Source organism: Oxyura jamaicensis, chromosome 1, assembly GCF_011077185.1.
Source record: "Oxyura jamaicensis isolate SHBP4307 breed ruddy duck chromosome 1, BPBGC_Ojam_1.0, whole genome shotgun sequence".
Classification (NCBI taxonomy): Eukaryota; Metazoa; Chordata; class Aves; order Anseriformes; family Anatidae; genus Oxyura; species Oxyura jamaicensis.
The window spans coordinates 176972064-176994768 of record NC_048893.1 but is presented as its reverse complement, the minus strand read 5'-3'; the positions used below and the strand labels follow the sequence as shown (position 1 = coordinate 176994768).

At 38.3% G+C, this 22705-nt stretch overlaps 1 protein-coding gene across 5 annotated transcripts in view; it reads right to left on the bottom strand.

Annotated features, from left to right (window-relative positions):
• The window catches only part of RNASEH2B (ribonuclease H2 subunit B), a 42992-nt gene that overhangs the window by 3921 nt on the left and 16366 nt on the right, over positions 1-22705 (bottom strand). For 2 of the 5 annotated variants that reach the window (XM_035323380.1, XM_035323381.1), the window contains exons 4-11: positions 20676-20752; positions 18010-18130; positions 12657-12721; positions 11329-11434; positions 8256-8334; positions 7537-7579; positions 2767-2847; positions 160-824 (exon numbers count right to left, since the gene is read on the bottom strand). In XM_035323380.1, coding sequence (XP_035179271.1) covers positions 717-824; positions 2767-2847; positions 7537-7579; positions 8256-8334; positions 11329-11434; positions 12657-12721; positions 18010-18130; positions 20676-20752 — 680 coding nt within the window. In that variant the 3' untranslated portion in view covers positions 160-716. Of the gene's footprint in view, positions 1-159; positions 825-2766; positions 2974-7536; positions 7580-8255; positions 8335-11328; positions 11435-12656; positions 12722-18009; positions 18131-20675; positions 20753-22705 lie in introns of those variants that run through there. The other 3 variants (XM_035323382.1, XM_035323387.1, XM_035323384.1) reach the window with 2 other exon arrangements.

Here is a 22705-nt window from a genome sequence, read left to right as displayed (position 1 = left end):
TATTGCTATGCGTTAAGAGATTTATCATTTAAGCCTGAAATGATGTTGTAATTCTTCAAGGATTAATATTTATACACAGGAAAATACCAAAAGCCCCCAAGAAATATCCTGAAGCCTAACCCAATTCTTGAAACATACAGCAAACACCACAAGCACAAATTTGTTACATAAAGAACTTCATTGCATCACATGGATGTTAACATTTATTGCAATTTGTTTCTTGCATCTTCAAAACAACCAAAATCTGAATATAGACACAATATCTCTGCCTCAATAAATTGCAGTGCTTATTCTCAGCACTTACATCAAAATCTGATCATATTGAGTAAAAATCTCCAGAGAGTCTCAAAAAATAATACTCCTAAAGAACAACAAAACCTCTCCTTTAAAACTTATCACAAGAGAGGGCATGTCTCGAGCCCACAGTGGAGTGCAATGGAGAAAACTGCAGTGTTCTTGACTGAGCTTGCTCTAGAAGACAAGGCAGTACAGCTGTGCTGTACGCTACATGCTAATTCCAAGCTGGAATTTCTCCATGGTACTACCTTGTCCCACTGAGACAACAGCTCTGGCCCACACTAGCCTGCAGATCTCTTCATCACACTACACCATGAACATTAACATGTCCTTAATATATACGGAACAAAAAAACTCAAAGACATCTTTAGTTTAATGTAAAAATAAACACCGTATAAAACTTTTCCAAAAACAAGTCTTTATTTTGATGCCTTAGGTTTGGAGGTAAAGAAAGAAGAAATGGATTTCATTCCACTCTTATCAACTTTGGCCAGAGCCTTCTGAGCTGCAGACATCTTGCTGTTTGCCTGTAAATGAAATGAAAAGTAGAACAAGTTAAAAAGAGTTTTTGTAGGAGGGAAGTATAAGCTACAAATTTCTAAATGCAGAAGTTAAACAAGAAGTTGAATACATTTTTTAGTGTACCACAGTAAAGATAACTTTATGCAGGCTTTAAGTCGTAGGGGAAAAACCTTACAAAACAAATTTAAGATTATTCAACCAGAAAAATACTTGTTGTAAATTGCTTAACCCCAGACAAAGACAGAGAATCAATTACAAAGACAAGGAGGTGAAACGTCTCTGCCTTCTGCAGAACGAGATATCCCAACTCAAACGTTTACTTTGGGATAATCCCTGAGTGTACATTAAGAGGAATAATGCATGCAATATAACAGATGCATACTGTACCCTCCGACTCAATCTCGTGATTATGCTGTCAGCAGGCTGAATTACAGCCTTGCATTACAGATGATGAATAATTCACACCGATTTATTATCAAAGTCTCTATGTGCAGAGAAATAAAGGGAAAAGAGATGGAAGAGCTAAGAATGAAGAAGGTAACCAACATTTGCAAAGCACTTTGAGGCCACTGGGACAACTTCCCAGACTTTTACACCTAAAACACATTTTATGAGCCACATTTTATAGAGCTGACCTCTTTTCTTTCTTACATTTTAAAATGTTATGTTTTAAATCTCTAGCTGTTTTACCTATTAAGAAAACTTTGCATTGACCTTTCTTTATGCTATTTCTCAGTCTACAGGACTTCACAATTACACTGCTTGGGATCAGCTAGAAGGTTACGGACAGGATGGAGATATGCAACTACAGTACGACTGTCTGTGTTACAGTACAAACAAAAACACTGCCAAAGTATTAAGAAAAAAGAGTAGTATACTGTACGGAGTCCAAGAGCTATCTTTTCTTTCCCAGATTCTCTCATCAATGTGCTTCGTTATTTTAGAAGTAAATCATATTTAGCATTAAAAGGAATTATCTCTCCTCAGTCTGTTTCTATCTTTATGCTCAGTTCAAAACCTGTGTATACATAATAGAGAGAGGAGAAAACATGCAGATTTTACACTATTTATTACCTCCACTTAGGGGGCAATCCTCTAAGTTCAAAACAAGTGTGTGTCCCAGATATGAACAATTCTGGGGGGTGCTAGGGAAAGAAGGAATCTATCTGTCACCAGCTGCTTCTCTTTGCAAAAGGATAAAGAGTAGTCAGCATTAGTCTGAAGGTCAAAGACCAGAACAGAGGGCCTTTTTAGTTCCCAATGGACTGCAGAAAGATTCATTTTCTTTCAGTGCTCAGAGAAACAACCCAGTGCAAGCCTCACAAGCTTGGCACACACAGACAATCTATTTTTCACATCTCTGTTGCTCTCCTAGGAATGGTACAGTGGCAAGCACCACTGGACTCAGATTTGAATTGGCCTCCAAACTTGTGTTGGAGCTGGCAGTCAGCAAGCTCAGTGTTGATTTAACTGTATTAAATTGACATAAATAAGAGCACAAGAAATATGTCTAGGTAAAAATACAGCCTGTCTCAGCAGCCCTTGGAATTTAAGTGCATGTTGCCATCATTGTTTCTTTTTCAGATAACCAAACGTTATCAAGTTGCTATCACTCAGGCGTAGGATTTCTCATGTGAAGATCTCAAAGAGCTTTGCAAATGTTATCTGAGGATCTTAACATGTCGAAGTCTGCAAGGCTCACTGGTGTGTTCACCAATAAAATACAGTCAAACAGTAACTGTTTAGAAGAGTTCAGAACAGGACATGAAGACCATCAAAATCAAATTAAACCTGAAAGTTCAAGATGATACAACTGCAGAGATCTGCCATTTGGCTTTTTTTTTTTTCCCTTCTTGTGTTTTGGAGGAGAGTAAAAGGGACTCTGTGCTAATGTTGAGTTTTAATCTGTGCTTTAACAAAACATGCATGAGTGCAAGACTGGCTTACCTTTTTGTTTTTCAGATTGTTGCTGTTAAACTTAGTATAGTCGTCTTCTGCTTCCACAGGGACATCTGATAATTTCCTTTTCTGAAATGTTAGAGTGATGAAGTTTCTCTGTCAACCACTTTTATGTGTACACACATGGAAGTTTAAAGCTCTGGCTTTATAAAGTAACCATAGCATCAAAACAGGACTGGCAATGAACAGAGGAATCTGCAGTAACAGTGGAAGGTTTCTTTTTGCCTTCTTTACACATGATTATATACCATCCCTAAAGTATTCAGAAGAGATCATTCAATGCCATAGGAAGCATTTCCTTCTTCCTAGCCTTTCTGAAGAATGACTTTACAGAAATCACTTTAAGCCACTTTTTAATTTCCATGATTGTGTCTGTGGTGTCAGAGTCTAAATATTTAGAGAACCTTTATGGAGCAGCTGTTGGAAGTTAATTGTCGAGCAGCCAGGGAACCCAGACACTGGTCCCCACAGACTCATGGAACTGTGAAGGACCAGCAACTGCGGCGTAACTGTTATCTGCCAGCATGAGTGAATCATCATCTAGTCTGTTATCTGTTCGTGCACAACCTCTAGAAGTGATTAGTTTCTACAGTTTGGCCACAGTGAAACACTGACATAGTTCTGCTGGCTGCTTCATCACTCGAATCCAACAGTACGTTGAGAAGCTTGACTGTGCTTGTGCTGGGTGCTTTCTAACTTCAGAAATAATGGGAGTTAAGAGTCCTCAGCACTTCACATGATCAGGCTGTAAGAATGAATATTTCTTTCCATAAACTGTGAGCATGTGTTTAGTTTAAAGGTGAAAACTTTCTGGTATGCTTCCAAAAGGGAAAAAAAAGTATATAGTATTTTACAACACTGTATTTTTATTATTATTATATATCTGATATTACTACCCTGTCCTTAATATCCTGTGAAATCTAAGCTGTGGCCTTCCCAGGTCTTGTGCCAAAGAGAGTGATTTTGCAAGCAGCTTGGATGGTACCGTACCATTTCAAGATCCTGTTTTATTCATTTTGTTTATGGTGCTTGTGATCTCCCTCCCTCCCCCCTCCCTTCTGGCACAGAAGCCAGGTCTGCAGCTTAGATTTCTCAGCTCTTAGAACCAGATCCAACAGCAGCCTTCTCTTCTGATTTCAATGGGATCTGGATCTGTCTCTCTGGGAGGCTGTTTACTGAGCTGTGATTACATTTTCAAATGACAATGTAATGAATAATGACTATTCTCTTTTTGGAATCTGATAAACAAGTTTTTAAAACTTACAATAAAATGTTTGCATTTTGGCAAAGCATTCGCTGTTCAGTTGTAGCAGAGCCTACATATACTTTGTAAGCTGTTATCGTCTGCCAACGGCCAGACTTGCCTATGCTGACAAACTGGACAGTATGATGATTACAACACAAGATCAACAGCTTACAATTAATACAGATGACATGTATTTTTGATTTAATCATTAAATCACAATGTCCAGACTGTATCCAGTTTACTTGATAACAAGAGAGAGAATCTGCCATAGCTTTTCTGTCAAGCAATGAAGTTTCTAAATCTCTCCTCCCTTCAGAATTTAACACCATTTCTAAACATGTAATTACTTTGCTATATGAGGAAAATATGTTAGACCCTTATTTGCAAAAATCATATACTATGTCTGTCGATATACCTTGCCCTCAAAAAGAGAAATCTCAATGCAAAGTGAGTAAGAAATTACAAAGTGAGTAAGTACGGTCTAAAGGAGACTACAGATTTTAGTGTGCAAGTCTGCCTTGCTCCTCTGAGTTTGTGAGATAAAGGAGAGGTTTAAGCATCGAAGTTGCAAAGACTTCAACTCACACGCACCATGCACACCTTCGTCAGTTCTCTAAAAATTAATGGGATACTCAGTACGATTTCACTGCCCAGCAACTGAACGGTTCTAAGCCTCGTTTCCTCTGTAACCCAACTGCTGAAATAAAACTATTTTTAAAAATAGTCTCAGAACTATCCCAATAGTATAAAAGCTATTCATACAGAATAGGTAATGTACATCACATGTAGTTTAATATAGTTGTTGTAACATGCTTATACAGCTAATGAATATCAGTTGGCTCCTGATGTGTGTTTAATATTTCTTACAATACATAAAGATAATTCTTAACAGAATCAAAGGGCCAAGTAACTGTGCAGCCAGAACAACTGTCCAACCACATGGAAATAACTTATATCCATGGATATACATCGGAGAACAAATGCTATTAATAACAGTAGGGCCCAATTATTCCTGCATGTGCTAGCTGACATACAGCTTAACAAAACAGTCACTGAACCAGCCAGAAACGAGGTTATTTTAGACTGTGTTTCGGTAAGTAGCAGGGACTTTGCAGGAAAGGTCATTGTAGTAAGTAACCTAGTTTCAGTAGACACAGGGTGCCTCAGTTTAAATTAAAGGAAAAGGAAAATCAGAAGTGGGGCACTTGATCCCACAGGGGCAAACTTTGCAAACTGCTTGCCTTATATCCAAAAGCCAAAGCAAAAGACCTGATGCGTGAGGAAGACTCTTGGAATGCAAAAGAAAAAGAAGAAATATGTAATTTTGGATCTCTTACCTTAACAAAGTGAAGAATTTTGAAGGAAAGAGCTTCTCAAACTAAACTAGATGAGTACTCCCCCCATACACACTCACACAGATGCACACATTTTCCACCCACCTCAAGTCAAAAGATAGTAGTGGTAAGCAAAAATCTAAAATGAACAGGGAAAAAAAAAAGCATAAGGAATAGATGTTTGTTTTAGCCGTCAGGTAATACAGGGATAAAGTGAGAGCTGCCAAAAAGTCAAGCTGAGTTAGACCTTGGAAAGGAAATTAAAACAAATAGTAGAAGGTTGTTTAGCCACAGAAGCAAAACTGGAATCTAAAAAGCAAGGCTGCTACAAATGAATAGATATTAAAGCTAATCTAGGTCTAGCCCTAAAATGGAATAAATCCTTTGCCTCAGTAAATCGTTTTCAGTGAAGATGAAGAGGTTAAATTCAGGGTTAAATTCAGATGAAGAGAAAAGAAATCACTCTTCAAAATAGAAGTAAAACTCAATATGCTGACCCTGTTGGGAGACTGCCTCAGAAATCACAAGTCCAGGAGCAAAACCTGGCAACTGTTCTACTAGATAGGGACCACATTGCTGCAGAATAGCAAAACACCCATCTATTTGTAAGGAGGAAGGAAAAAGTTATAGCAGGCTTTAGCAGAATGGAAGCAGTGGGTGTGTGAAAGAAGGAAGAATAATTCAAGACACTAAGTAAATGAGAACTAAATGTAGGCAATACCTACCGACTTCCTTTTATCCACAATGATAATACAGTTTCTGGTGACAGAAAATGTAAGGGATTGCCAGAGGATTTGACATGGTGCCACTTAAGCAACAGAAATGAAAGAAGATGAAGATTGCATAAGAATTTTAAGGTACGTAAGAAACTGTGTGAAAGGGAAACAAAGGCAAGTAACGCAGAAAGGGATGTCACAGGGACAGATGAATATTACAAGTGAAGTGCCATGAACAATACCTACTCAAAATGTTCGTTAATTGTTAATTAAAGATAACAGCATGCTAACGTTCATGGAATGTACACCACTGAGTAGCATTATGAATACCTAAAGAGCTTGTAACACCATGAAGAAAAAGCAGAAAAGACTTCAAGACTGGAAACATTATAAACAGACAAAATGTACAGAAGTATAAGGTCGTGTATACAGCAACTACCTGCATGAATTTCTAGTATAATGTGAATGCTGATCCACTAAGAATTGCACTGTAGAAAAAAAGACCTGTGTGTCTTAACTGTTCATAGCATGACTATCTGCTACATCACACAGTAAGAGAGGCAAATGGGATTCTAAAAAATAATGAGATAAAGTACTTCTAGTTAAGACCAGAAGGGATTAATGCCACCGTATTGTATTGGTAAAGATGTTACCATGAAAAATTATATCTGATTCTGGCCACCTGTTTTCAAACAATTGAATTCATCTTGGAACAGGTGCAAAGAAATGTTCCCACAATGATAACAGAATGGAGAACCCATCTTCCACAACCAAGTTTGGCTTCACAAAATGAAAACAGAAGGATATATATTTTCCCTTTACACGCTGAGAGAACTTATGTTAGGGAGGGAAAAGAGCCATTTCAATTAAAACAAACAATGATAAGGTTAGCACAAAACCACAAGGGAGTAAATTGGCCATGAATAAATTCAAGGTGGAATTTACAGGAAGGTTTCTGAGCATCAGAGGAATGAGGTTATACAACAGTCTTCCAAGAGAAGTAATGGAAACAAAAAATCCTAATGAGACTTACAGTGGAGAATGGTCAGCGTAGGAGAGATTATCCAACATGGTTGTCTGGGAATCCATGACCCAGGAGGTCCCTTTCAGGGTCCTCATAAATTACATATGAAAGAAAACCTATGAGGTCATAGTGTCCCATCAACCTCAATAAAACTAAATGAGCAAAACACAAAAGAGAGGACTGCTGACCAAAAACATAAAATAAGTCTCTTTCCCTCCCCTTTTTTAAACAGCAAAACCAACCAAAATATTGCTTAACATAAAATATAAAAGTACCTGGTAATGTTCTCATGTTATTTCAGACTGTGTTTTTACAAGGCCAATTTACTCATTGTATTGCACCCAGTGCTTGACCTAGTTCAGTTTTAATAATAATTCAGAGAAACTAGCTTACAACATACTATATCTTTTAATATCTTTCTCCTTAATGTTCTCCTACCTTCAATGGTGGCTCTGGTGCAGGGCTTGTAAGTTCTGGGAGACTGCAGAACAAAAATCTTTATGTTATAAATGTAGACAGCCGAATGGCCCAAATTTTAATTCCTTTCCCACAAAGGTTGCTTTGTGTATCAGCTGCTCACACATGGCATATGTTTGCAAAAAAAGTGGCTCATGAACCCTGCCTGTATTTCTGACTTAGATAACTGAAAAAGAGCCAGGCACCATGAAGAAACATGGGCTCTTTTAAAAAAAGATCTTAGACTGGGCAGCCCTAACAGGAGAAACCCACCTTACTTTTGAAAACTTTGGCTTTATTAGTAAGACGATTTTACAAAGCACGTAACACCTCTGCAATCAAACTGTTAAGATACAGGACTTCTGAGGTGTAAACTGTGCACTTCTATAGGCCACAACAACAGAACACAATGAACGGAAATGAGGGGAATGGAGAGGAAAGTACAGGGTCCCAGGGATGCCCCAGACAAACTCTGCTGCTGGACGAGAACACCAGCATGAGGACATTCTCACCTTACAGATTTAAGTATAAACCAGCATGGGTTACATATGTGAACTCAAACTTCACACCACTGAGTGAATGGGGAAAATTGTACTATTCACTGTAACTTTGATGACCAAACACCAGCATTCAGTAGAAATGACCAAAAGGATAGTAATGCATGCCACATAAAACTAGCAGCTAGCTGGAACAATACTTACCCTAAGTATTTTGACAGCTCCTTACTCAGGTCTTCAGGAATATATTCTGATATTAACCCATGGGCATACCGTACATAGTCTCCAGGAACAGGGCACGGAATGAAAAGGACAAGAAAAAGAACATTCACATTATATAGTCATGCTGTCTTAGCCATGTTGTATGCACTACCATAAATCATAAGGTTGAACTAATAGTAAGAGACTTCTAATGGATACACTGTGATGGTTCTCTGTGTTGAGTAGTTTATGTTACATGACACTTGTAGGTTTATTTAAAAAGTAAAGACTTACTACACTCACTTTGTCAGCACATGTTATTAATATCTGCTGTATGTACTTTACAAAAGCTGTTCACTTTCTGAGAATACGAGATATCATGTATTTTTCCGAATAAATTAAATTTTAAAAACCTGCAAAAGTAAAAAGCTGACTCAACAGAACATGCAATCATTAATTTTAAAGCATCTGGATCTTACAATTATTTGGCAAGCGCTTCAGTACTAAAGTACATTTTCTGGCTTCAACTGAAAACAATTAGATGAGACAATGAGTCTATTTCAAAGTCTTGTACTTAATTTCAGTACTTTACGGAAAATGCCACGGCCTATCTAAACATCACTGGCAAGACAGGATAATTATCTGTGGAAATATGAACTACTAGAAGCTGTTTTCAGTATAGGGCACTCCTGCTATAAATGTTTTTTCTGAGAGACAGGAAAAAAAAAGTGACCCTTTTATAACATGAAGTCCTAAACCAGATCTTTTCCGGTCACGTTCTACACTCACACTTACTGATCATGGGCTGGAACTTTCAAACTTGCTGTTGTTGGGGCTGCTAGGGAGTAACTTTATCCATGCACAGGAAGTATTTGCCAGACACACATTAAGCTAAAATCTCACCTCCAAATTCTATCTACAAATAGGCCAGCTCTATCTTTTTGTATGACTACACACTTAGAGAGTTAAGAAGTACATGGTAAACTGGCTTCAGGGTAGTAAAGAACTGTTTTTTCTGCATCAGAGAGTTTCCTCCTCTTTCTGAATATCTAAAAAGCCCAATGCAAATTGGCACCGAAGCAGAAAGCATTAACAAATTGACACCAGCATATGCATTTTGATCGGACTAGCATCAAACTGAGAGTATCTCCTGTCTGCACTTCTCTACCCTCCACTGCCTCAATTCATTAAGTCTTTGTCACTCCCTAAGCCCATTTTAGGGTCAGGAGAGAAGAAGAGAAGAACAAATAATTTCAATCCAAGACAACTTCACCTCTGCACTTAATATGACCAATTTATCTCTCAAGAAAAATACTTCCATCATTTCACTCTTTGCATTATGACACTGAATGGTGAGGCCAAATGAACTGCTATTATAACCCAAATACAAAATCAATTTTCTTTGCATTTCTGCCCTGAAGGAATCTTCACTAACTTCCTTTACCAATTTTAAAATACCACTGTTTGCCTTCCAGGTACTCTGTTCTCACCTTAGCCTTGCTTTGTTATTGACCTCCTGACAAACACCAGGAATACCTGTACACCTCTCTTCTTTGTCTTCCTAGTGAAATATTCAGGTTGAATCTTCTGTTGAATCTTCCCTCCTTCACGTTGAATCTTCCCTCCTTTCCCACTTGCACTCATTATATCCTCCCAGGTTTTTGCCTTACAACATCTGTGAAAGCTAACTACAATATCCATCTATTTACAAGGTACTGAAATTTCATAATACCCTTATGCAACAAGAAATTCTCTACCAAAATAAATTGCACTGTCATGGCAGTGAAAGGATCAGACAAGAAAATTAGGCTTATTAAAAGTAAGTGTTGAGTAAGGTCCATTTGACTTCCTGTCATTCACCTTGCTGCATACAGCAGGACTGCCTCCAAAACTTACCTATTTTTAAACCCTGGTATTCCCTACTTGAATGCTGCTCTTTAAAATCTATAAACCTAAAAAGAGATGTATATGCATGTTTTTGTAAGTAAGCAGGAAGGTGGACAAAACACTACAGATTACCTATTTGGTTACTCATTTCAGTGGTAAAGTATTTAGGCATAGTCAAGACTGTCACTGTCAGGACAGGACAATTTTCCATTTCTTTAAAGAAGTAGGGGTAGGGAAAAAGGGTAAAAAGCTACTGTAATGTTAAAGTAACGTACAAATTTTGCAGCTTTGTCTCTCTTTAAAAACCATATATTACACTATCTGTTCTATAAAACTGTCGAGCTGCCTCTTAAATCTCATTTATGTTGTTTCCTTTGATATCATTACTTGGTAACTCATTTTCCACTTCGTCAGCAAGTTGCTTTGTTTTCCTTATTTTTCAATGGCATGCAGACTTCTGAATGTCTTAGTAATCAGAAACAATTTGCCTTTGTTCATTTTGTTCTGAACCTTTCTTAATTTCCATTAACGTCCATTTTCAGGTTTCTCTACACAACTTCATATCCCAGTGACATTCAGGATGCTGCCCTCCCCAACAAGAAGGTGACCAGAAGCAAGCAGGATCATTCCAGACTTTTTGGTACCAGCACTGTCACTTTCAGAGAGATTTAATATGCATACACTGTTGAAGTTTTTGCCCCGAATAAGCGTGAACATGTATTTTGTCCATGTGTCACTTAAAGTAATGTTTAGTCAATGACTGGGTCTTCCTACCATCCTTTCTCTTTTAGACTTCTATCAACAGCATTTGCATACTGATAAAAATAGTCTTTTCTAATACAGACTTTTATTGTGTGGATACTCATACATATTATGTATGGTCTCAGTTCAGTAAAGCACTTCAGCATATATTTCACTGAGAAAACATCTTCTCTGTAAACTAAGGAGAAGCTAAAAGAACCCCAGTTGAGATCTAATGTCAAAGCCCCCCCCAATGAAGATACCAAAGAACACAGAAACATCGAGTGACACAGCCACAGCAGGTATGGATTTTTCTGTGCAAGGAATACATTTACTGCAGAGACCACTTTCAGTCCATTTTAGATGCTAATCATGTGTTTTATCTGCAGGTATGCCGTTTCACAAAAACTGGTTTAATTACAGCGCTTACAATGGTTAGTTTTCTTACCTTCTTCAGCATCTGTGATCTGTTTACCGCTGATAAATGTAGCTGCCTGTACCCTTTCACCTACAGATATATTGTTGCTTTTAAGTGCTTTCACTGTTTGATTGACCTATAGGAAACCACAGAAAGAAATGTCTATATCAGTGTTGTTATGCACATGTTAATGCAGTGACAAAGCTCTTGTAATTTTGTTTCAAGCATATAAAACACTCAAGTTATGGACTGTGGTGAAATTTAATATACATTTGTAATGACTAGCATATGAGCTCAAAAACGCAACAAAGCTAGCCCGTTTTTGAACGTGTTGCCTTGGCAACACAGCACCAGTTTTGTGGCACCCTAAGATGCGACGAGCTTTTCAGATGTTAACAGCCACTCTTACACAGGTGAAAAATACACCTGCTGGAAGAACAGAGAATGCCTCAACCCAGTTGGATTGCAAAGGCAGCCCCGATGGAAATCAAAGATTAAGAACATTACAGGGCACTGTGATACTGTACCTAACACTGAGATCACTGGCAAAGAAATTTTCAACGCAAACAGGCGCCTGCTCCAACATTCAGGCATTCATTGGAAAGGAGATAACCCCCAGCTTCATCAGTGCAGAAAGCAGACCAGATTTTCTGCTCATGTTGACTAATTTAAGGTTTCCCAGCCATGTATGATGCATACAGTCTTTTTCTACAAAGTAGCATCATAGCAGAGGCACGTGTATGTGTAAAATTAGATACACCTTCTTTAGACCAAAACACAGACAACACTGAACTTAGTCATAAGAGTTATTTCTTTCAGCATACTGTACTGACTTCTTGAAGAGAGTGATGGGATTAGGATAGCAGCAACCATATCAGGACTGTTATGAAAGTCTCTGCCAAGACTTCATGAGGGATCACATTTACAGCACAAAACCAAGCTGGACTATCTGTCGAGCTTTAGGGCATGGCAGAATTTAAAAGTTGCAAGGAGAAACTCTTAAAGCCTTCCTCTAGCCCACTGGCAAAGCAGATAAGGCAAGAAATAAGCCTCTCACTTCTTGCAAAGCCTACAGAGCGCAGCAATAAACTCAACTTCAGCTTCTTCTCCTGCCTCCCCCTTCAGATCCCTTTCACGGCAGCCCCATTAAAATGAGAAATGTAACAAACCTGCCATTTCTCTAATACCTCACCCCACTCCTGCACGCAGCAACTGTGGTGTGCTGTCTATCCTTCTTGCACAGGACATGTACTTTAACTGAGGGATGCCACATGGCTCAAATACAGATATGGACAAGCTAATCTGCATTTTCCATTTAAACATAGAGCAATTTAGAAAGCAAAATAGAAACGTGATACCTTTTTCTTTAACCACTTCAACGTCTTCTCTTGGCTGTACTTGTGAAATTTCTGACTGCCAATCTCTGAGATAAACCAAGAAAGGGGAAGAAAGTCATGACTGGTTTAGATTGCATTTTCAATACACTTAAAATCTTCAGAGCTGTTGACAGAGCACGGAAGTTAATTTGCAGCTTGCACATGTTTGATATCAGGGCAAAAAGTTTCAAAAATATTGGAAACATGGAAAAATAAACAGACTGAGCTGATATGCACAAGTTTGAACAACCTAACAATCTTTAATTAGGCCCTAATCCAGCAAAGCACATATTTTATGTATATATGTGTAATCTTGGGCTGCCTGAATTCAGTAAGGCTCTTCTCAAGCCCTTGTAATTTACCAAACCTTCACTACCTTGTGTCACCGGACTGGTCATTTTTACCACACCGTTTGCAACATAAAACATTGTTTTCATGACTGCAAAAAACACACAAGCACCCACAACATAATACTTTAAATCTCTAGTTTATTAATTCCAGCACCTAAAGGGGTGCCAGGAGAGTTGGGTACGGAAGACAAACCACTTGCCCTTTCAATAATCTCTTTTCCTATCATTTCTCCACTCCCATTTCACAGGGTGACTATTACAAAGGTTACTTCTATCCTCCTTTTACGTAGTTTAATACAGTGTCAAAAGAAAATAAAGAACTAAAATCATGAAACACACTCCTAGTGGGAGGAAGTACATGATTCATTTATGATTTATTGAGCAACATAAATTAACTCGATGATACAAGAATTTCAAAAAGCGTTTCCCCTGTGATAACTAGGGTACCACGAACATATGTGAGTCAGGATGCTGAGGCAAAGGAGAGAGAAAATTGCAAAAGCTCACGGAAATTTCAGGATAAAAATTATTGAGCTTTAATTCACAGTGCTCCATTTTAGAAGCGGAACAAAATGCCTAGTAAGATTACACAGGAGATTTCAGAGCCCACTGTGTTTGAATCTATTTCTTTAACAGGTATTTCAATAGATTTTAATCTCCTGTATACCATTCCCATAAATACATACATCTGTTTCATGTCATTTACTGACCCAGTATCATATTCCAACACTAGGTTCATGGAGTTTCCTTCTCCCCTTGCAAACAACAACATTATTTATGATTGTTTCAGCATTTCCTTCTTTGGGGTTTATCTTGGCTCTTCCAAATTGCATACAAATATCTATTATGTGCTCTTTGTGTATGCATGGTAGGGGGTACGGAGAGGTCGGGGAAAGCTGTTTACAAGATAAAGTTTAAATCTATCTCAACACAACAGCTGTAGAGGAGTAAAATGCAAAAAATTCTTCTGAGCAAAAAGGAAAAAAATGCTAATATACACTTTGCTTTATGAAGTTGATGAGTTGCAGGAAAAGTTGCAGGTAAAGTTGCAGCTGTGACATTACTGGCTGCAGCCTATAGGACTTTGAAGTTTCTAAATGGCTCTGAAAGAGAAGCAGCAGAAATTAGAGGAGACTATCTGTATGCTTTAACCTGCTTCTCAAAGAGCTAATGTGGTTTGGGCCAAGCACAGTGAGTACGATTCACGGATTCCTCTCTTATCTGAGAAAGTTCGAGGAAGGGACATCCTCCTGCCACCATCCCCCAGCCCATGCTGAAAAGTAATTCTAGTCCAGATTCCCAGGCAGACTCCCCCACAACAGCATGATTCAGAGTGACTCAGTTAGAGAAAGGAAACGTAAAACTGTGAAGCCATTTTCATTAAAACGTGAAAAATAATTACGCTGAACCCTTCAGAGATCACTTTGTTTGAAAACATTTTGTGTGCTTGACAGTTTTGACTATTAAACTCTAGAAACTGACAATATTTGAGACCTCTGAAGAATTAAAGTGAGTTATGAAAGTCACAAACTGCTGACAAAAGGATTCAATATTGGAACGTGGATTTAACATGTGATGCACATTTGATATTGGTGAGAGTTAGCGACTATGTTTGATAATATGAGTATATATTGGAAAGCCTTTTGTTCCCTAATGTGTCTGGTGCCTATAAAACTGGTCTGAGACATCTGGAAAGATTGGGTTTGAGAAATACAGATGGAATATAAGTGGTTCTACAATTAAATAATATGTTCAGCGATCGGGTAATCGCTATGTAGACTTGGAAGTTTCCCTGATGTATTGTTGAGCAAACTGCCTAAAGCACATTTTAACATCCATTTTCTCAGTGTTTTCCATAACTCAGAAACTCATATGGCCCCTTTTTTCCTACCTTCTGGGAATACAAGCTTGGCAATATTACTTAGTTATTCTAATCAGGTAAGTTTTCTTGGCTCTTCATGTTAATCACATCAGACAAGATCACAGTGCAGTTTTTGCCTTGCAAAATGAAACAAAGAGTAACGCTCTAGAATTGGAGTTCATAACCCCTTCCTAATCCTTCTCTATTGTACTCTTTATCCAATCTTTGAATTCATTAGCAAACAACCTGCCTCACCCAGATTCAGCAAGCTGTAACACACCCTTTCCCCAACTACTAAAGCAGGTAAATGGGAATTTAATCCAGCAAAATGAATTTTCAGTGCCCTTCAACACTGAGGCCAGGGAAAGCGGACTTTCTGCTAATTCAGTAAGTGTAAACTGCGAGTGCTCTAGGGTAAGAATTTGTTATACAGATGTTAAAAGTCTTAACATTAAATTAAGAATGAAATAATTATGTTGTCAGGTTCTGCCAAACAGATCAGAATTGCAGAAGACTGAACACAACAGATACTTCTTGCCCTAAAGCCCTGCTCCTTAAATGAGAAAGGTTATGTCGTAGACAAGTCTTAGAGCTAGAAAGAGTACATTAGTCATAATATTGGTATTTTTTACAGGCAATAAAAGAGATGTGAATATGAAACACATAGAAGGGGAATGAACAGAACGGTGACCTGTGCATGACAGGCAGGCAAGCACTGATGTGTCTGTTGCATAACTGTAGGTTTGGTGTTCTAAAAAATGAAAGAAAGAAATCCTAAGAGCAGGCCTAATGTTGTTACTTTCAACCCAACCCAAACCTGAACAAGAAAAGCAGCAGCAGGTACATGTCCAAGATTATCACATACAGCCAGAGCGTGCAAGCACACACAGCATTAATATGGACAGCAATCCTTGTCCATTACATTTCAAAACAAACAAACAAACAAAACAAAAAATGAATGTAACTTCTTTAGCAGTTAATATCACTTGCTGGCGGAATGACCCAAACTTATTGGTGTACATAATACATTATGAAAAGCATCAACACAACACAAAACAACCAGTAAAGAATTTTCACTACTATCTACCAATACAGTTTATCAAACAATGCTCTGGTGGACAACAACTGCAAATATGATTTCAGAATGGATACAGAGGTTAGACTAAGACATAAGATCTTGTCTATGGCAAATCTATATAGATACTTAGTTATTCTTTTGCTGTTAAAAAGGAAACACTAATACCGCCCAGAGGCAGCACTGTTGTTTGGAGAAAGTGCCTCTTCAGAAAAATAATGCTGGCTTTGCCCTTTATTCTTATGCAGAGTTCTTAGCTTGACAGTCAAGAGGATCTGGCAGGATTTTTCACCTTCTGAGACAGAAGGGCAGATGTTTAGTATCTCCCCTCTCATCCCCACCTCCATTGGACAAGTTGTAGGGGACACTAATTGCCTAGAAGTTTAATATTAGTTTTTACTGGAAGCATTTATCACTCCATGGGAAGGCAAAAGCGGTTTTGTAGTTCAGATACATCTGTCTTAAAGAAGCCTTCTTGAAAGTCAGAACTCACCCCAAGAAAAGAGTTGCCTGCTCCCACTGATACTGAATGTAACTCAATGCTTTCCAAAGGTTCTTTTGGAAATCCAGGACAGCACATAACTCCAACTACCCCAGTCCCAGCAAAATAACACAATTGTCTCACTGCCCAGATTTCCTGCTGTCTAGTTAAAGTGATCATTTTCAATGGAAACATGTCTTGCCCTGAAGTTCAAATTGATTCTTTTGGGGAAGTAACTGCTCTGTGTTAATGCATATGTACCATATCATACAGGAAATATTTGAGCTTGTACATCTAAATCCTTCAGGAAAAGCTAACAGTCCCCTCTCTTGATGTTCTACACAGCCTAAAAGAGGTCTGGCATTCTACTCAGCTGCATTTTTCTTCTTCTATCACCCTTCCTCATCTTTAGAGGAACAGCTAGATATTTCTTCTATCTATATCAACAAGGGCAGAGTGCTTCATGAGAGCACATTTGTAGTATTTCTGACTTTTAATCTGTGTACCTCTACTGCTTGGAGGTGCTCTATAAACATAACGGGTCAGACAGTTAACGTTTTTTCACTTACTGGTAGATTCCGTGTTCTCCAACTCCTGTACAGGTAGATCTCCACTATCAGAAAGTCAGCAAACAGAAGTATAATGCCCTTTATAGGACTGAATGTAAAAACTGAAGTCAAGCATCTTTTGCAGGTCTGCCAAGCTGCGAAAATTATGTAATGCCCCTTCCTCTTCCCTAGAAAGTCGATATTCTCCTCAAAATAAGAGCCCCCTGTACCAAAGGGAATTCTGGATAAAACCTGAGGGCACTATGTATAGAATTGATACTATTTTCTTCCATTCAGGTGTTCTCTCACAGTTATGAATCCCAATCAAGGTTTGCATGTAAAAATGAAAATAAAATTAAGCCTTTGAACTGAGTCACCATCCCTGGAGGTCTTTAAAAGACGTTTAGATGTAGAGCTTAGGGATATGGTTTAGTGGAGGACTTGTTAGTGTTAGGTCAGAGGTTGGACTCGGTGATCTTGGAGGTCTCTTCCAACCTAGACTATTCTGTGATTCTGTGATTAATCTCACAATAAATTATGCAAAGCTAGAAAACTTGTGCTCTTCTTTCTCAGCAGTATATTCTCTCTTCTTGAGCTTTGTTCTGCTTATTGTTTGAATGCTTTGCCACAGAGGGAGAAAAAAAGCCACATGGACAATGGTTTCACTTCTTCCACACGAGACTATGCTACACTAAAGAAAGAATTTAGGAAGATGTAAAACTTTTATCAAAAGGCAAAGAAAGTTCATAGCACATAGCCAACTCTGATCAGTTTATAATTTTTATGCCACCAAGCAGGAAGACTGCACAACTATTTTAGAGTTACAGCAGATAATCTGAGATCCACGTTTTACTATTCACAATACTGTAACGAAGACTTCTAAGCCTGAACTTCTGCTTTTAAAATACAGCTTCATCCAGCACCTCAAGTAAAGCGAAAAACAGTACTTAAATCTATTTTGTAATGAAGTAGCACTAATAAATCCAAACTCCCCTCCCTCCCCCGCCCAAATCTTTTCACCTTTTTCTTCCGTTACATGATGTATGGACTGTTTAACATCTACGCACTTCAGCAGCAATCGGCAATAAGGGTACTCTGAGTCTAGCACAACTTGATCCAGTGGCTGGAACTTTCCTTGTTGCTGAAAATACATCAAAGGAATAATAAAAGCATTATTACAATGTTAAGACATATACATATACGCATATAGAAATATATATATGCATGCAATTGCCACAGTTTTAATATAAAGTATTTAAGGAAGATCGTATTTTGAACGGTACCACATGACACATTTAGAAACTGATTACAAAGCAAACTATAAATATTTACTTCAAACCAGTAAATATCTGCAAAATGCTGAACTTTTCAATTACTGCACTTAAGAGCCCAAATTTAAAACAACATGGGGAGAAGCTAATGTGAAGTACAGCGAGATTTTTTGGAAGATGACATAAGACACAGTAGTCAGTGTGTGCCAATAGTGTTTGAGACCAAAACCTGTTGGATTAAACCCAGTGTCATAACTTCCATTCAAATTTTGCTTTTCCTTCCATAAAAGATAAATCTCAAAGGAGCAGGGCAGCTTCTGGAACACAGTATTAACCTTTCACCTCTGCAAAGTCAATTCCAGTTTGGCCAGAGTATGCATATAAAGGGATTTTGGCAAAACTTAAATAGCCCCACACATGACAGAACCATCAAACAAATCTTGTCGTTGCCAAACAATGCATAATCATTCAGCACAGTTTGGCACAACTGGCAGGCTTCTCTTTGGAAAGCTCCTTTACGCATCAGTACAAAGACTCAGTGAGTTCTCCATCCTTGGAGAGCGCAAGGTCTCAGGAGCCAAGGCTGAAGTCATTACAGCGGTCAGTATGAAAAAAGCACTTGGGTAAACTGTTTTCATTATTAATTAATCCTCTTACTAAACAGTCAGAGGCTTAATAAAATAACCATCCACTGTTAAATAAGATTAAAAAAAGAAAAAACACAAAACAATGAATTTCAATTTGTTTCTCTTGAAAATGAAAAGGTACAATTACAATGGCAAAAAGGCTATGAGAAGCAGAAATAAAGCTTCAATGAACTGTTTCCCATGGATACCTTACCTGCACAAACCACTCTGTGTCCAGAAGCAAGACAGCCACGTTCACCTCGTGCAGCAACAGAGCCTATGCTAAGATTGGATAGGAGATGACTCTGCTCAGAGACACAAGCAACCCTGCATCTCACTATCAAAACCAGAGGATGGTGCAAAGAATGATTCCACAATACTCAGGAGGTATCTTAATACTCATTAGTTCACGCCAGAAGTGAATGTGCTGTATTCAAGCTGACCTTGCTTGAGACATCTGCCACAAAATCTTCAAGACTTTGCTTTACTGAAGAATACACTAATTTGGGCAGGGCACTGCAGGAATGCATTTGTCCTTAATTAGGAACCCATAACAGCTCTATGAACTTATCAGGCACCATGCCTTGTTTAGAAAACCTTTCCAGAACAATGTACCTAAGAAGCAAATGGCAGCACTGGACGCTTCCAATCCACAGAAAACAGCAGCAACAGTCATCCTTTCAGGCTACCTCAGCACTCTGACACATTGACAGAGGAGATTTACACTTTCCCTAATTTAAGTTTGGTTTATAAAGCTTTCAAAGGAGTGCTGAATTCAGAGTGCAATGCCAAGAGAAAAAGCTCAACTATTCCTGTGCAATGACTTCTTCTGATGGGCCACCCTACAGCAAGAAGAGACCACAGAACGACTGAACACCTTGGCACACCCTATACCATAAATTATTTAGAAGTAATTACATAACAATAGGTTACTATTACAAATGCCTAGTAGGACTTCATTTCTTCAGCATACAAAGACAGTTTTCCTGCATTCTCCACCTGCAACCTACAGCAGAAAATGGCAAGCCACTTGATAGGAAGTGCTCTTAGAAGAAAACCTCTTAGGATGCATAAAGTGAAAATATTGACCCCATGAAATAAAAATTGTGGATTAACATTTTTATTTTTATGTGCCTCTCTTTTCACAGGCACATGACAAACTATAAATCAGTAATATTGCCTAGGAGTTTTGATACATGTTGGATATTTAAGTAAGGTTTTACAACACCCTTGATAAATGGATATTCATCTTTTGGATACTTGGTCACCCCTTTGCTATTGCATGATACACCAGCTCTACTAATACTGTTTGTAAAAAGGCAATGTTTCCTTTCAAGTTCAAACTGCCACAGAATTGTTTCTACTTCATCTCCCACTGCATCTGAAATCATCTTTCTTCTCCTGTTTCTCAGAGTGATTTATCTACTCCTTAGGACAGGCTCTAGTTTGTTTTGCTCTGATGACATCTATCATTTTAAATTCAATCGTACGGGGATAGGCTCTCACAAAAGGACAAAAGATTCTCTGCTTCTCTTACAAAGAGGGGATTAGGTTTTGTTCAGATTGCAAGCTGACTCCTGGAAAATACTTTAGTGGCCAAAGAAAATGGTGAAAACAGAAGTATAAACAGAAGTATGTCTAGGGTGGACATCTCTGTTTTAAAAGCAAATTTAATTTCCCATAATATGGAAGTCCCTGTTCATAAAATTAACATAACTTCTGCAGAAAATGAAGACTGACATAACGCTTTCTCCTGAGAATTACAGTGAAAAAAGTTAAGTGGGCTTACCTCCTTGTCTGCCTTTCTGAGGTAATAAAGTATCAGAAATAAGGGGTCCATCGGCGTCACGAACAGCAGGCGCCCATCTAAGTGACAGATATACAAAAGTAAGTTTAGTACCAAGAGGCGTGAGTATATTGCCTGGCCATTTTTTAGGATGTGTGTCAGGACTGTGGGCAAGCAAAGGAGATTTTTTTATGTTAAGTAATCCCGTATTTCAGTAAAATGGGCAAGAAAATAGTATTTGTGTTTTTATGTTAAAAATATAGAGAGCTCAATTCTCAACTCTGCCAAACAAAAGCACAAGCTCTGTTGCAGGTCTTCTGGCTTTAAGCACTCTCAGTTTTCCCTTTTTCTGGACTGTAATAAAAACAGCAAAATTAAAGCTGCCCTCTATTGGCAGATTTGGGTGTAACATAACCTTGTTTTGGGATACCAGATAAACCCAGTATACTCCACTCCAAACACCATGCTGGCAGCAGAGGATGGCCGTGCAAGAAATAATTTCAAGAGCTAGTTAAGGTAGAGCTGCCTTTCATTTGTAAGGGGAGAATCTGCATATAGTTTCCTAATAGAACAAAATACGCTTCAACAGATCAGAAAATGTTTCTGTGTTTTATTCAAAATTACAAAGGAAGAACTTGGTCTCTCCTTGAAGCAGACACCTCCGTCCATATGAAGCTCATTGCAGGACAACAGCCCAGTCAGTTTTTCTGTATAATCGTAGATAATTGGAAATAAGGAAATTCACTAATTAGATACAATAACTGATGTCAACTTGACATTAATTAGCAAACCAAAGGCAAATAAATGTAATTCTTTTTTAATTATGTGATTAAGATCTTTTTTTTAAAAAGGAAATCTTATTGCAATGGCCCTAAGTCTAACAAAAGATAGAGTGGGAAGGTGGTTTGGTCAAAGCTCATAACCTATCCAGCATCTGCACTGCTAACATGATGCATTATAGTGTGAAGTCTCAACAACGTATCTGTATAGCCAAATTAGCCTGGTGATCCAGTTCACGTTTATCTCAAAGCTGATTTCAATTCTTCTTTCCAGAGAGAGTACCAAGGGCATGGCTATTATGAGACTAGTTGTACGGCTTCTGACAAGCCTCAAGAATCCTAAATGAACCCTTGGCTGGAGCAGAATGGGCTCTTACACTGTCATCCTCCTTTTGCAATTCCATAATCAAAAGCTAAGCCTAAAGGTGACAGCCTCAAAACGTGGTTCTAGTGCTGTGTGAGCTGAGTAAGACAAACAAACATAAGGCACCTCACATTTATATCAAAATGATACTGATCAACCCATGCAAGCAAAACCAAGACAAGTCTAGGGCATTCAGGGTCAAAACATTTCTCTGGCTATGTGAGTTTATAACCTGGTACTGTCACATGCTAAGACCCTGGAAGAAAACTACCCAGATCACAAGGGAATACATTTTCCTGACAAGAACCAGGCAAAGACAGCTCTTAAACTCAACAGCACAGCCATAAGCTGTGGAAAGTACCTGGACTACTTACTCATCAACCTGAAGGTTTTGATTTTGGAGATTGGAGGAAAAAAAACACTAGCCACTTTCTTACAGTTTCAATTTAAATGCTTTCAATTGTAACTCCAGTAAGAGTGTTTTTATTTGTTGTAAGGAGTTCAGACTCACTGTAGTTGTGTAAAGACCTCTCTCCTTCTCTGCAGATAATAATGAGATGATTTGCTTTAACTGCAAACACACAGCTTTTTTGTGCTGTTTTCACCTGACCATCTCAGAGATGCAGCAACCCAAACATTCAGGAAAGAAAATCCCTCCTTTATATTTTAAATGAAACTGAAGCAATTGCTTCTCAAGGCAAGTGTTTCCAAAGGGCCAAAGCAGAGGTTAGAAAAAGAAAGGGGAGAATACAACATGGATATAATTGGGAGCAGGGAGCAGACCCAGTCTTTTGGCTCCCCCCCAGATGGAGCAAGGAAAAGCTCGCAGACATACTGTTTGCATTGCTATACACACCTGCAAAGGATGTTTAAAAAATAACACGCATTTG